The sequence below is a fragment of the Poromitra crassiceps genome, assembly GCF_964638095.1.
Source record: "Poromitra crassiceps genome assembly, chromosome: 15".
Lineage (NCBI taxonomy): Eukaryota > Metazoa > Chordata > Actinopteri > Beryciformes > Melamphaidae > Poromitra > Poromitra crassiceps.
In genome coordinates this window covers 32,860,660-32,874,422 of record NC_139634.1, presented here as the reverse complement: position 1 = coordinate 32,874,422, position 13,763 = coordinate 32,860,660, and the positions used below count along the sequence as shown (strand labels likewise).

The 13,763-nt window shown below is 43.0% G+C and overlaps 1 protein-coding gene across 1 annotated transcript in view; it reads left to right on the top strand.

The window, feature by feature from the left end:
* stag2b (STAG2 cohesin complex component b) overlaps positions 1-13,763 on the top strand; it is a 30,002-nt gene that overhangs the window by 972 nt on the left and 15,267 nt on the right. The window contains exons 2-22 of the mRNA XM_083652399.1: positions 1,653-1,780; positions 1,865-1,946; positions 2,144-2,287; positions 2,424-2,520; positions 3,293-3,369; positions 4,967-5,171; positions 5,335-5,486; positions 8,434-8,507; positions 8,663-8,786; positions 8,887-8,985; positions 9,169-9,248; positions 9,466-9,573; positions 10,076-10,187; positions 10,317-10,434; positions 10,539-10,642; positions 10,810-10,902; positions 11,015-11,104; positions 11,760-11,963; positions 13,038-13,108; positions 13,265-13,352; positions 13,450-13,530. Of these exons, the coding sequence (XP_083508525.1) occupies positions 1,737-1,780; positions 1,865-1,946; positions 2,144-2,287; positions 2,424-2,520; positions 3,293-3,369; positions 4,967-5,171; positions 5,335-5,486; positions 8,434-8,507; positions 8,663-8,786; positions 8,887-8,985; positions 9,169-9,248; positions 9,466-9,573; positions 10,076-10,187; positions 10,317-10,434; positions 10,539-10,642; positions 10,810-10,902; positions 11,015-11,104; positions 11,760-11,963; positions 13,038-13,108; positions 13,265-13,352; positions 13,450-13,530 (2,247 nt within the window). The 5' untranslated portion in view covers positions 1,653-1,736. The remainder of the gene's footprint in view (positions 1-1,652; positions 1,781-1,864; positions 1,947-2,143; positions 2,288-2,423; positions 2,521-3,292; positions 3,370-4,966; positions 5,172-5,334; positions 5,487-8,433; positions 8,508-8,662; positions 8,787-8,886; positions 8,986-9,168; positions 9,249-9,465; positions 9,574-10,075; positions 10,188-10,316; positions 10,435-10,538; positions 10,643-10,809; positions 10,903-11,014; positions 11,105-11,759; positions 11,964-13,037; positions 13,109-13,264; positions 13,353-13,449; positions 13,531-13,763) is intronic.

The following is a 13,763-nucleotide window of genomic DNA, read 5'->3' as shown; positions in this document are numbered from 1 at the left end:
AATTTTGACAGGCGCCGTCGAAGAGCGTAGCCTTGTCGGGGTTGTTGTTGGGAACCGAGCCGCAAATTGTGGCATCGTTTCCTTGCACAAAACCACGTCGTGGGGTTCAGATTTTGCAATTATCCGGGGTCGCTTGGTCTCTCAGATCGCAGTAACAAGTTTATGACACACTGTGCCGGGGTTTGGCGCCACTTTTTCAGTCAACACCCCTAAAATCCTGCCGACTTGTCATGCAATGTTATCACATCGTCAAGGAAGCAGAGAACTATTCATGTCATTAAAAACTGTTTTAATTTTAAACAGAAAATCTAATGACACAGCCACACATGGCTAGTGCACATGTTGCAAGATTGTATGAGTGGCTTTTGTTGTTGTGGCTTTTTGTTGTTGATTGTTGTGCAAAAGCAGTTATTTTTTTTATAATGGATTGCTATTGATGGAGAGTTGATAAGACCACATAGTATGGGCAGTACTTGCAGGATACTGATATGGATACTGAGTAAGAGGATGCCATGATTATCTATGAAGTTTATCACACAGTTTTTTTTTACAAGTCTACCCCAGACTTGTAACTGTTACTATAATTTCTGAATGACACACAAAGTATGTCATCACTGTATGTACTACTACGACTGAAAGACACACCCAGAGCGGGTACATTGGTAGGATGGGAGGAGTTTATGTTTGCTTTTTCTAGTGATCCCAGTTATCCAATGAGTGTTTTATTCATTTATTTGACTGCAGTCTGTACAATTGAGGGATGAACATCCAAATTGTTGAATTTTGAACAAAATAAGAACCTTTGTTTTGCAAAATGAATTCTGCTCTCATTTGATGTATATATCTCCCTGATTTACACATCACAACAGTGCAATAGTTGCTCTGTGGCCTACAGCTTCTTGTTGATGTTGATACTTTATTGTGATTGGTTGAGATATATGTATGGGGCGGATAGGGTGCTGCCATATTTGGTCATTGAGGAAGACCCTTCGCTCTGCCTTGTGTGACGTTGTCTGTGAACAAGGGGGGGAAGAGAAAGAGAGGGATCCAATGAGCGTACAGCTGTGCATGACAGGAGTATTGTGTCCGCCCCCTGTTACCATGTGAAACATTTTTTTCTCTCTCTCAACAGCATCAAAGGAACATTTGCTTACTACAGAGGATTTGTTGCTTGAGAACATAATAAATCTTTTAGTGTAGGAAATTAGAAAAAAATGGCCCAAAAAACCTGAAAAAACCTAACTCAAAAATTGTTGCTGGCTAAAATTGTTGCTATCTTTATCTTGCTCATAAAAACGATGTTCAAGGGACAAAAATTGCCCCCAAGATTTTGATCATTTTATTTTGATTCAGTTCATTTAATTTCCATTTCTGACACACACTCGCACCTGCAAGCTGGTTGCCAGAAGAAGACGAAGGGAGAACACACTCACAAACAAACAGCACTATTGTTCACACTGCGCTTTAGCAAATTTATACACCGTCTGCCCACAACATTTTGTAAATGCCCAATTTTTTTAGACAGAGTTGGCAAAAGTTCCCCCCAAAATATGTTTTGGATTTCCTACACTGCCATCTGTAGTTTTTCTTCCGTTTAAATTGAAAATCCCCTGCATATGTATCTCTCTAAATAACTCTGTATTGCATTCTAGGTCACATGCGACCTCTCCTGTCCTTTATTTTTTGAGGATCTCAAGTCAGTCCTGCATTGAGGTTATCCAGAAGATGTTACAGAAATGATAGCAGCACCAGAAATACCGTCAGAGTTCCCCTTCCCTCAGTAAGTGGCCGCTTCCACTTTTTATGCATTATTAAGTCTGAGGTTGATGTGAACTTGTGTCTGATAGTTGTTTTTGCCCACCAGGGATACAGACACCCGTTTTTCATCAGACACAGACTTCTCTGAGGATCCCGATGGCAAGACTGCAAACCCAGCCAAAGGAAAGGTAGACACAAATGCTCCTTGGCCTGGGTCAAGACTTCCCGGTCAAAATTACAGTTTTGGTTCTTCAATGCAATTATTTGTGTGCACTGTGCATGCATGTAAACGTATGCCTAAATTCACTGCAGCTTTGTCTTTCTTGAACTTTATTAGTGCCCTTAACCCATTTTTATTTGTCCTGATAATGTATCTTCTTGCCAGGGAGGGAAGAAGGGGAAGAAGGCAGCAGGGGAGAAGGGTAAAGGAGGGAAGGGAGCAGGCCGGATAAATGGCCACCACCAGGAGAATGGCATGGAGAACATGATGCTGTTCGAGGTGGTGAAGCTGGGCAGGAGTGCAATGCAGGTAAACAGCGATGTGTTTGAGACTGAGATTGACTTATTGATTATAGCAGCCTTATTAGGAAATGATCCATTTATAAATCCAACCTTTCTTTATTGAATGCTGATTTATTCATTTGCCTATTTTTGTAATCCTACAGTCTGTCGTTGATGACTGGATTGAGTCCTACAAACATGACAGAGACGTTGCTCTCCTAGACCTCATCAATTTCTTCATCCAGTGCTCGGGATGTAAAGGTGTGTTTAAGTCACCCTGCTGCATGGCTTGGCCCTACTGGACTGAAAGGGGGAAATGTTTGAAATTGTGTGTATTCCACAAAATCACACATAGGGCTTTCACCCCGGCAGGGCTCCGTGCCGGTTCCGGTTCCAGAACCCTAATCTGAACTGGCCGGCGCGTTCAGACCGAAAAAATAATTGGTTCGGAACCTGATAAGTTGGTTCTCACAGAACCAAAAAATAGTTGGTTTTCCTTGGGAACCGTGACATCATCAGTGGGCGTGTCTCATTCTAGGCTGTGAAAACGAGCAGGAAGGAGAAGAAGGCAGTGACAACATGGAGAAAAATAATTTGCAGTGGTCTCCTGAGGAAACCAAATGTTTAGTGGCGATTTAGGCATCTACCGAATCTCAAGAAAAGCTAGAAAGCAGTACAAGAAAGAGCAAGTCATATGCCGAACTTGCAGAAGAGAGGGCCAAGGCTGGGTTCACTCGAACGCCAGACCAAATAATTAATCAACTTAAAAAAATAAAAAATAAACTGAAGAAGGACTACCGAATAATGTCCTCCCACTTTGGTTCCGCTTAAACTGGTGTTAAACTGGTTCGCCAGAAAGCACCAAGGTTCTGAGACTCCAGAACGGAACCGGAGCCAGAACCAGAACCATGTCTGTCTGAAAGCGCTATCAGGGATTTTTTTTATCTCCTCTTCATACGCTTATGTGAATCAAGGAGTTGGCCTTCATCCACGAAATGACCTTCTGTCTAATGATTCTTTCTGTATTTGCCAGGTGTGGTCAGCGGAGAGATGTTCCGCAACATGCAGAACTCTGAGATCATCCGACGAATGACAGAGGAGTTTGATGAGGTAATTATACTTCTTTTGGTATGATCATACCATATTCACCATTAAAGTCCTATTCTGTAGTTTTACTATTGGAGAAAGTGCCCCCACCTAAATGCTACACTTCCCTGTATCTTCTAGGGATGGGCAACGAATTTCGAATTTGCGAATAATAGTTTTTATTATCAAGATCGACTTTTATTATTGAAAGTTGAAAATCGTTTTTTTCATTATTATTTATATATATATATATATATTTTTTTACCTGCGCATGTATCTTTAAGAATGACACCGTTTGTCCATGTGACGTTGCCGTAGGAGCTGTGCACGAGAGCTGTGCAGTGCGCACTGGAGCAGAACGGCTCTAGGCTCAGCAGACAGCAGTGCAGCACCCAGTAGCTCTAGAAACATGACAGCTCTAGACATGTAGTAGAAATGGTCTTAAACTGTCTATATTACAGCAACACTCAGCCACAAGGAAAAGGTTTCAAGGCTTGTTTACTGCATGAAGAAAAGCTGATATTCTGTCTACTGTTCCCTGAGCCATCTCGGCGCTACGCTGATGCTAACATTGTTAACGTAGATCTGGCTGCCTATTGACAAGAAGAGTGCCAAAGTCACCCCCTCTCCCTGTCCATGGGATTTCATCTGCCATTCGTTTTTCCATAGACCTTGCATAAAATGCTTATAGAATTTGTTTTACTTGGTCAAACCAAGCGATTCAACTATACTTAGAATCAGGGGAGACCATGTAAAATTGGACTCGCACATTTATTTATTTATTTCGTTTTGCGTAGGTGAATTTTGACGAAAAGTCGACTTTGGCCCAGCGAATTTCGACTATAGTGTTTTTGCTAGAAATGCCGATCTCTAGTATGTTCAGATACCAGCCTTATTTTACTGTTTCTACTTGTACTCTCTACTTTGCTTACCTTTCTGCAGTGTTTATAACTGGTTCGCTCGGAAAAATAGCTCAAAATATCCCCAGACGTTGTTGTCTCGACTTATTTAAACGAGAGAAGTAGCTAATCGTGCCGCTAATCAAGCTAGCAATAAAAGCAATAAACAATAAAAGCACAGCGTTAGTTTGTCAGCGGAAAACTATTAATTTGAACGCGCTGTACAGGGAATGGACATAAAAGTTCCAGGCAACTTGACACTGTCAATCCGCTCCATGATGCAGATGCCAAAAATGCATAGTATAGGAACAGGCCTTCAGAGGGCAGTGTGGGAATAACAGAGCTGCCATTCTCCGAATTAAAAGCCACTGTACCATCAAACTGATTAAAAAGCTGTTATATTAAGGTAACCTGCTCAGCGTTGTTTCAACTATTAATATCACACGCTCTTTTCTAGCACCGCGCTTTGCGCGCCGTTCTGAGCATGCGCAGTTGGGCGGAGCGCCCACCCCGAGCTATTAATAGGCGTGAGATTTGGTTCCGTTTAAGACAAGACAACATCACAATCAGAATCTCTTTTTGCCAAATAAAACAAATGTATCGGATTTTATTGTGCTGACGTTGATGCAGGGGAATATATCATATTGTTGTAACTAATTGTAGTAGCATAATAACGCAGTTGCATTTAAAGATAATTGTCCTTTCTTCTGTGGCCTCTATAGGACAGTGGTGACTACCCTCTAACCATAGCAGGGCCTCAGTGGAAGAAGTTCAAATCAAGCTTTTGTGAGTTCATTGCAGTGCTGGTACGCCAGTGTCAGTACAGTATCATCTATGATGAATACATGATGGATACAGTCATCTCCCTCCTCACCGGACTGTCGGACTCCCAAGTCCGAGCCTTTAGACACACCTCGACACTGGCAGGTAAAAGGGTGTGTGTGTGTGCAGGTGTGAATGTGTTGAATTGGAGTGATGCCGGGCTATTCAGATCTACTGGTTCTTGTGCCTCTTCTTGATACATCACACTGGATGAGAACGTTCTCGTCCCGTTGGTCATTTTGGTCTTACTCATTGTGTTCTCTGGCAGCCATGAAGCTAATGACGGCGCTGGTGAATGTAGCTCTGAACTTGAGCATCAACATGGACAATACCCAGCGGCAGTATGAGGCAGAGAGGAACAAAATTGTGGCCAAGAGGGCGAACGACAGACTGGAGCTGCTCCTGCAGAAACGTAAAGAGGTGAGGCCGGCCATTTGGCCATATGCTGCTTTAGTTTTTGTTCTTGCTTCATAGGTAGTTAATTACACACACACACACACACACACACACACACACACACACACACACACACTGGTTTACTTTTTCTTTTGGTGGCTGGAGTTTCCAAATTGTTGAAATTCTGACCACATCTGTAACATTATACATAGATGTTATTTGGGGTGGGGAAATGAAAGGCCTTGGACCTGTCAAATGTGGGTTTTATAGCAGCGACTGGTGAGTTTGTGAGGCCCACCAGCCGGTCTGGTGGGTGAACAAAGTTTGCCCAAACTGGGGGAAAGTAGAACTTGTACGGAGCATGTTGATGTTCCCACAGTGATCTTTATGCATTGCCTTGTGTTTACGTCAGACATGCCTCCTTAGTCCTCCTTACATGGTAGTTTTACAACAAATCGTTCTGATATGAAAATATTGAAGAGGGCAGATTCAGCTCCCTCTAATTCAGTTGAGCTTGTTCTACCCCTGAGGCTAGAGACGACTGTCAAACTGGAAGCAGCATGTGATACGACATATGATATGACTGTCAAACTGAAAGCAAGATGTGGGGAGATGAAGTTGGAGTTGGAGTGAAGAGGCCAGCAGATGCTTAATAAGCGATGCGGTGCATTGCTGTAATGAAGGAGGCGATATCAGGCCACAGCACACAGTGGCTTGTAGGGGTTTCACAGATTAGTCGACTATCAAAACCACTAGTGGATCCCTGCAGAAAGCAGTCTCGGTACTGCAATCAAACAGTATCTCCAGCTCAGCTCAGACAAGCTTGCTAGGTTTAGTCCAATCAGATCGCGGCTCATCTGTAAACAGCCTCTCCGAGCCAATCAAGGACTCTGCTATTTCACATACCTCCAGGTTGGTCCCACCTACCTTAGTTAACGCTTTACTTGTATTTGACACCTTTTTGACGAGAATTGATCATTTGTATGCTTCCTCCGGTGATAGCCATGGCTGGAGGGATTATGTTTTCGGGTTGTCCGTGTGTGCGTCCGTCCGTCCAATGCTCGTTAACGCGATATCTCAGGAACGCCTTGACTGAACCATTTCAAATTTGGCTCAAAGGATGAACTAATTCGATTTTGGTGGTCAAAGTTCAAGGTCACTGTGACCTCACGATCGCCCGCTCCATGCTCGTTAGCACGATACCTCAGGAACACCTTGAGGGAATTTCTTCAAATTTGGCTCAAACATCCACTTGGACTCAAGGATGAACTCATCAGATTTTGGTGGTGGAAAGTTGAAGGGTCACTGTGACCTCACGTCCGTCCGTTCCATCAAGGAAGGAGGGTGGTGCTAGGTACAAGGGGGCATAGTGAGGGATAGGAAGGTTGTAGAGAGTCGGGATTTGAGGGGTGGGTAAGGGCAGTGGTTAGGGGTGTGGGTCGTGGGAGGGGGCGTGCTGAAGAAAAAGATGGTCATGGCTATGGATAGGAAGGCCGTAGAGAGTCTGGATTTGAGGTGTGGTGTAAGTAGGTGGTGGGAAGGGGCCTGGTGGTGAGGGAAAGGGGCAGGGCTAGGGAAAAGGGGCCATACTAGGGACAGGAAGGTCATAGAGAGTCTGGGTTTGAGGGGTGGGTTGGGGGATTGGTTAGGGCAGTGTTTCTCAACTGGTGGTGAGAGACCCAAAAGTGGGACGTGGGGCCGTTTTGAGTGGGTGTGTGCATGTGAAAAAAAAGTTCTACTCATTGAGGATGCTGGCGTCCACAGCCAAAACTACTGCCTTTCAGAGGCTGTAGTGGGCTAATTTTTAAAGCCAGGGTGAAGGTACTGGTACCATATGATGCTAGAAGACCCGAAGGCATCCATTGGTACCAACATGCCATGCTAGCTTGTTGTGAAGGGGGCTAAATGATGCTACAAATTCTGAAAATTGGGTCAGACTTAATGACTAAGGAAAAATGCAGCTTGAAGCTCAGCTTGTGCACAGAAGTTACTGTGCTATGTTGTGTGCTTAGAAGTTACTGTGCTATGTTGTGTGCTTAGAAGTTACTGTGCTATGTTGTGTCCTTTTTACAACATCCACGTTACTGCGTTTGGTGGCCGATGTTGAAAAATGTGAAAGAAATCCAACTAAAGTGTTATGCAATGCGAATTAAGTGTGTTAACCAATGTTTACTCCAATTATGTTATATTGTTTTGGGATAGTGCTAACTGGGAGAGATGTCATTAGAATAATAGAAGTTGAAGAAAAGGCACTGTGAGGCTATGGAGAGGGATGGGTGCTCTTAATGCAACAAATAGTAATACACATTTTATGTTATTACAGGACATGTCACACACACAGCTCACAGTTATTCTATATTAAATATGAATGTAAGGATTAAATAGGTATTTTATTAAAATTCAAGTACATAACTCAATTATTTTCTAGTGCTTAAAATCCATACTGATTTTCTATATCCTTCATACTTTTGCCAGTGAAGTTGGCATTCAATTTAATTCTAAGTGGTATTAAAAAGGGTCTTAAAAAGTTTTAGATTTAACTTGGAGAACCCTGTGGGTACCCTGCACAGAAGGACACAAGGCAATCAAAACATTATTATACACAAGAAATATCAAATAATTGTGAATTATTTTATGCTGTGACCATGAATACACCCCATTTTTAGAACTGCAGCACCTCTGTAGGTGTTGGAATGGCAGTGAGTGTGTTAGTGCTGGCAATCTAGCTAGCATTGTCAGTTTATGAGGTTATGTAACAGCAGGTCCCACTGGGCATCCGTCTGCTAGTGCCCCGTGTGTAGCCGCACCATAGCATGGTGGCATAGCACCATAGCATGGTGGCATAGTTGGCTGTCGCACACCGTCTTATGTTAACAATGCTTCCTGGTCACCTCTTACAGTTACAGTTCAGCCAAAGACTTTCTGTTTGACTAAAATGCATGTGTTCATTCTGTTGTGCTTTTCTTTTCAGCTCCAAGAAAATCAGGATGAAATTGAAAACATGATGAATGCGATATTCAAAGGAGTATTTGTTCACCGATATCGGTATGGCGCCACACTTTACAGATATATTGTCAGGGAAAATGATAGACCTGATACTGTCTGTGTTTTTGATGCTGCTAATGGACAACAATTTTAATTGTCTGATAAACAATTCCCCTGAGAAAACACTGACACTTTTATGTGTAATGTCGTGACAGTGATTCGATAGCAGAAATCAGGGCCATCTGTATAGAAGAGATTGGCGTGTGGATGAAACTCTACAGTGATGCCTTCCTCAATGACAGCTATCTTAAGTATGTGGGATGGACCATGCATGATAAGGTGGGTTACAGAGATTTTTTTTTTCTCCTCATAACAAAAGTAATTATTTGTTAGTTTAATTTTTGTTTGTGTTTAAATAACTGTACTTCATGTATTCCAGCAAGGTGAGGTGCGACTGAAGTGTCTAACAGCTCTGCAGGGTCTATACTACAACAGAGAACTCAATGCAAGACTGGAACTTTTCACCAGTCGCTTCAAGGTTAGCGCCACCTGCTGGACAACTTAAACACCCAACAGCTAAACATACACACTCCGCAACAAACTCTCCTCTTATACTCTGTGGACATGTTTTTGGTCGAGCCACCCGAATTTGATATACTTAACAAATTACTATTTTTAATATTATACGTATTAAATGTATGGCCTTTTTCTCTTTTCACAGGATCGTATTGTCTCCATGACTCTAGACAAAGAGTATGATGTTGCAGTACAAGCAATAAAACTACTCACTCTTGTCTTGCAGTAAGTGGCTTATTTTTTCTTTGTCTTTTTACCGATAACTGTTGTAACCCCGGCATCCATGTTCACCTCAATTCATTAGGACATTAGCTTTCTGTTAACGGCAATTAGTTGAGCACATAGTTTTGAAGAGTTGTTCAGGCTGGATAGGTACCTGTGCATGCTATCGGTAACTACTGCGTAACCCTATTTGACCGACCCCGTGTGTTTGTCTCTGCAGTAGTACGGACGAGGTGCTGAGCCCCGAGGACTGCGAGAGTGTCTATCACCTGGTCTACTCTGCCCACAGGCCTGTCGCCATAGCAGCCGGAGAGTTTCTCTTCAAGAAGTATGTCAGACGCAAATCTCACTCCTAAATCATTGAGGCACTATCAAATGATAATGTGACTTCAGTAGAAGCAGGTTAGGAAAGAAGGATAAAGAACAGGGAGGACAGAAGATGAGGTTTGTATAATCAGCATGTAGAGTCACTAATCCCAGTTCTCTGGGAATGGAAGGATTGAGTGAATAGTTGTTTTTGACATACCAGACCAAACTTTGTTGGGGAAAAAAAGTTCATATACATTGATTTTGCATGCATATGGACATAACTAATAATAATAGTCATTTTTTTTTGCATCACTGTACATTTTACTCACTATGTTCATCCTGACAGTTGTTCAGTTTGGAACTGAAGTCTGGATAGTAAGGTTGTGTAGTCAGTTCTCAGCCTAGGCGCTGAGTTTTCATTTAGCTTGCCCCCTCACCCCTGCTACTCAAGACAGATTTGAGGGGTGCTTTTGTGCAAGACACCGCTAGTGATTAATGTGTCTACCCCACTATCCTCAAAGATTGTTCAGCCACCGGGAACCTGAGGAGGAGGGCGCCCCCAAGAGGAGAGGCAGAGCGAGCCCCAACACCAACCTCATTAAGACCACTGTCTTCTTCTTCCTGGAGAGTGAGGTACACAATCTCATTCTCTCTCTCCTCTAATATGCTCACACACAGGCTCTCATATTTTGTGTTTGTTGGCGATATGTGAGCAATTGAATCAGCCATCCTGAGTCAGCATGCACATCTCTCTCTCCTCAGCTCCACGAGCATGCAGCATACCTCGTGGACTCTCTGTGGGAGTGTGGTGCAGAGCTACTGAAAGACTGGGAGTGTATGATCAGCTTACTACTAGATGACCCACTGCCAGGAGAGGAAGGTATGGCAGTGTTCCCTTGACAGTTGACATCACTGGCACGTGGTCCAGAGCACAGCTATGGCATGGGTGTATGTTCTGACAGTCCTGTCTCTTGTTGCTTGTAGCTCTTACTGACAGGCAGGAGACGGCTCTGATTGAGATCATGCTGTGCACTGTACGCCAGGCTGCTGAATGCCACCCGCCTGTGGGCAGAGGCACGGGGAAACGGGTAAGAGATGCCAGCACATTCTTCAATAGTGGAACTGAGATGTTTTTTTAACATGAGTACAGTTTTTGCTTGCATGGCCTCGTCAGCACTGTAAGCTGGTGTGTCAGATGAGCCACACTGGGTTTTGAGGACGGGCATCTTCGCTGACTGGCTGTGTCTATGAGCAGGTGATGACAGCCAAGGAGAAGAAGACTCAGCTGGACGACAGAACCAGGATGACAGAGCTGTTTGCTGTGTCATTGCCCCCTCTACTGGCCAAGGTACGTCACATACGCTCTGTCCTTAAAAGCACTTGCCGGAACCTCTGTAGGCTTCTCTGAGTTGTGTTTATCCATGAGAAAATACCATTATGTGGGAATGTTTGTCATGCAGTATGCTGTGGATGCAGAGAAGGTGACAAACTTGTTGCAGCTGCCCCAGTTCTTCGACCTGGAAATCTACACCACAGGACGTCTGGAGAAGGTAAGAAAAGAAGGACTTCCCACTTGCCAGAAACTCCCAAGGTTTTGATTTTTTAATACTAACCAGAGTGCATAGATCAGTTTAATCAGTCTGTGGTAGGGCTGGGCGATATATCGATATTATGTCAATATTGTGATTTGAGACTAGATGATATGGTCTTAGATTTTGAATATTGTGATATGGCATAATTGTTGTATTTTCCTGCTTTTATAGGCTGCATTACAGTAAAGTGATGTCATTTCCTGAACTTACCAGACTCTTGTATTATTTTCCTTTACCTACGTAGTCATTATATCCACATTGATGATTATTTATCAAAAATCTCAATATGTAAATATTGAAATAAATGTGTAAATATATTGTGAAAGCACCAATAGTCAGGGAAGCAAACCCTGTCTTTGCATTTTATTTTGATCACAGACTTGTGTTTTAATAAGTGTTTGTGACATCTCACCTGTTACTTTGACTGACAACTGAACATTTAGCCCACTTCGTAGGAAATACAGAGATATATATTGTGTATCGCCATTTAGCCTAAAAATACAAGATGTGTTTTTTTGGTCCATATCGCCCAGTCCTTGTCTGTGGCAATAATAGGTTGTCATCCGTGTTGGCATTTATCACACGTCAATCTTCCTCCTCTTGTCCACCACAGCACCTCGAATCCCTGCTGCGACAGATCAGAGAGATAGTGGAGAAGCACACAGACACAGAGGTTTTGGAGGTCTGCTCCAAGACCTACCACTCTCTCTGCAATGAGGAGTTCACCATCTTCAACAGGGTAGACATCGCTCTCTCCCAGCTGCTGGACGAACTAGTGGACAAGTTCAACAAGCTACTGGAGGACTTTCTACAAGAGGTAAGGGCGGCAAGATCAAAAAAGCAGATCTGTGCATTCATGCTTACCGATATGCATTTGGTGAAACGGCTCCGCATTTTGACAGCAAAGTAATATGCTAGTTGTTGCTGTAAAATATGCCGTAAGACGCTTGTTGTTCTGATTAAAAAGCTGTGGCAGGGGCATGAAGCTGAGATGGACTTCAATGGATTGCTTCAATAAATGCAGTCCATGCCGTAAAATGTTCTACTTCAGCGCCATGCATACTGGCCACCGACATCTCCAAGCCAAGTCCACAGCTGAAGATACTCATGGCTCAAAAGGCATCCATCTCTGAGCTACTTTTTTTTGCGGCAGCAAGGCCTAGCAACAGCCAACGCTGCTGACTCAAGGATAAATCCTGGCAACTTCTCTCCAGAGTAACAAAAAAAACGTCAAAAACGTCCGAGCATTCCCAGACCATGTGTATAGAAGTACCCGGGGTTGCCCGGGGGCATAACACACAGTTAGGACTTTGAGATAGTTTCATCTGAAATAATTTACGAGACGTACAGTATAGTCTATGGGCGTAGTTGTAATGAATCATTTGGTGATTGGGGTTCCTGGAAGATAGAATAATATTAATCTACACCATATCCCAATTGATTATACTGGATGAAATTGGAAGATCCCTGAGGTATTAAATGAGGTATTAAATTTTGTAGCTGATTGTGTTAAATGGGCATATGATATTGTCTCGTATCGATCGCAGACCCCTGAATTTAATCAAAATCGTATCATGGCAGACTTTGGGATATCAGCAAATATCGTATCGTTGTCCAAAGAATCTATAATATTGTATATATCGTCTATAATATCTTGTGATTTAGACCCCATATCACTGATGTGACGAAAGTGGTGTTGAGGTCTTACAATATATTGAAAAGGTCTTAAAAGGTATTGGAATTAACTTCAGGAATCCCGCATAATGCATATACTCTGGTTAATATGCGAGGAGATGTTTTCTTGAATTGAAATGTGCTGACTCTGGAATGAGATACGATTGCGCAACTTGATCCATAGAATTTAACACTGTTGCATAATTATTGTTTCCAGGGTGAAGAGGCTGATGAAGATGATGCCTACCAGGTTCTGTCAACTCTGAAGAGGATCACCGCTTTCCACAAGTATGAGATTTTCTTTTCCTGCATTACCTCTTTGTGTGCTTTACAGCCCTCATCTCTCATCATCTCCTGTCTTCTGTCCAGTCAGTACTGTCCTTGACCTTTGATTCTGTGTGCATGTGCCTAAAACTGACCGAGACTTTCTCCTATCCGCCCCAGTGCACATGACCTATCTCAGTGGGACCTCTTCACCAGCAACTTCAAGTTGCTCAACACGGGCATAGAGAACGGAGACATGCCTGAACAGGTTATTAAGTGTACACATACACACACGTGTTATGTTAATGTAAGCTCTTAACAGATACTCACAAATTGTCTGTGTGTTTTTTTTTTTGCCTGAACAGATAGTAATCCACTCACTGCAGTGTACCCACTATGTTATCCTGTGGCACCTGGCCAAGATATCAGAGGGCAGCTCCAAAAAAGTAAGCTCCACTAAAAGCTCTCTTTGCTGTCCTTATTCTGCACCAATTTAAAGAGCACTGTATTCACCTTATGTTGCCCCGCCCACTTTTTCTCCTCCGTGTAGCCGCCGGTTGCATTGTAAACATCGATAAAAATGTAAACTATCAATGAAGTTTGGCAACGTTCAGCGGCTACACTGCGGCGGGTGTGGCCGACTTCAGTTACATGCTCATAGCTTTACTGCTGCGAGGAG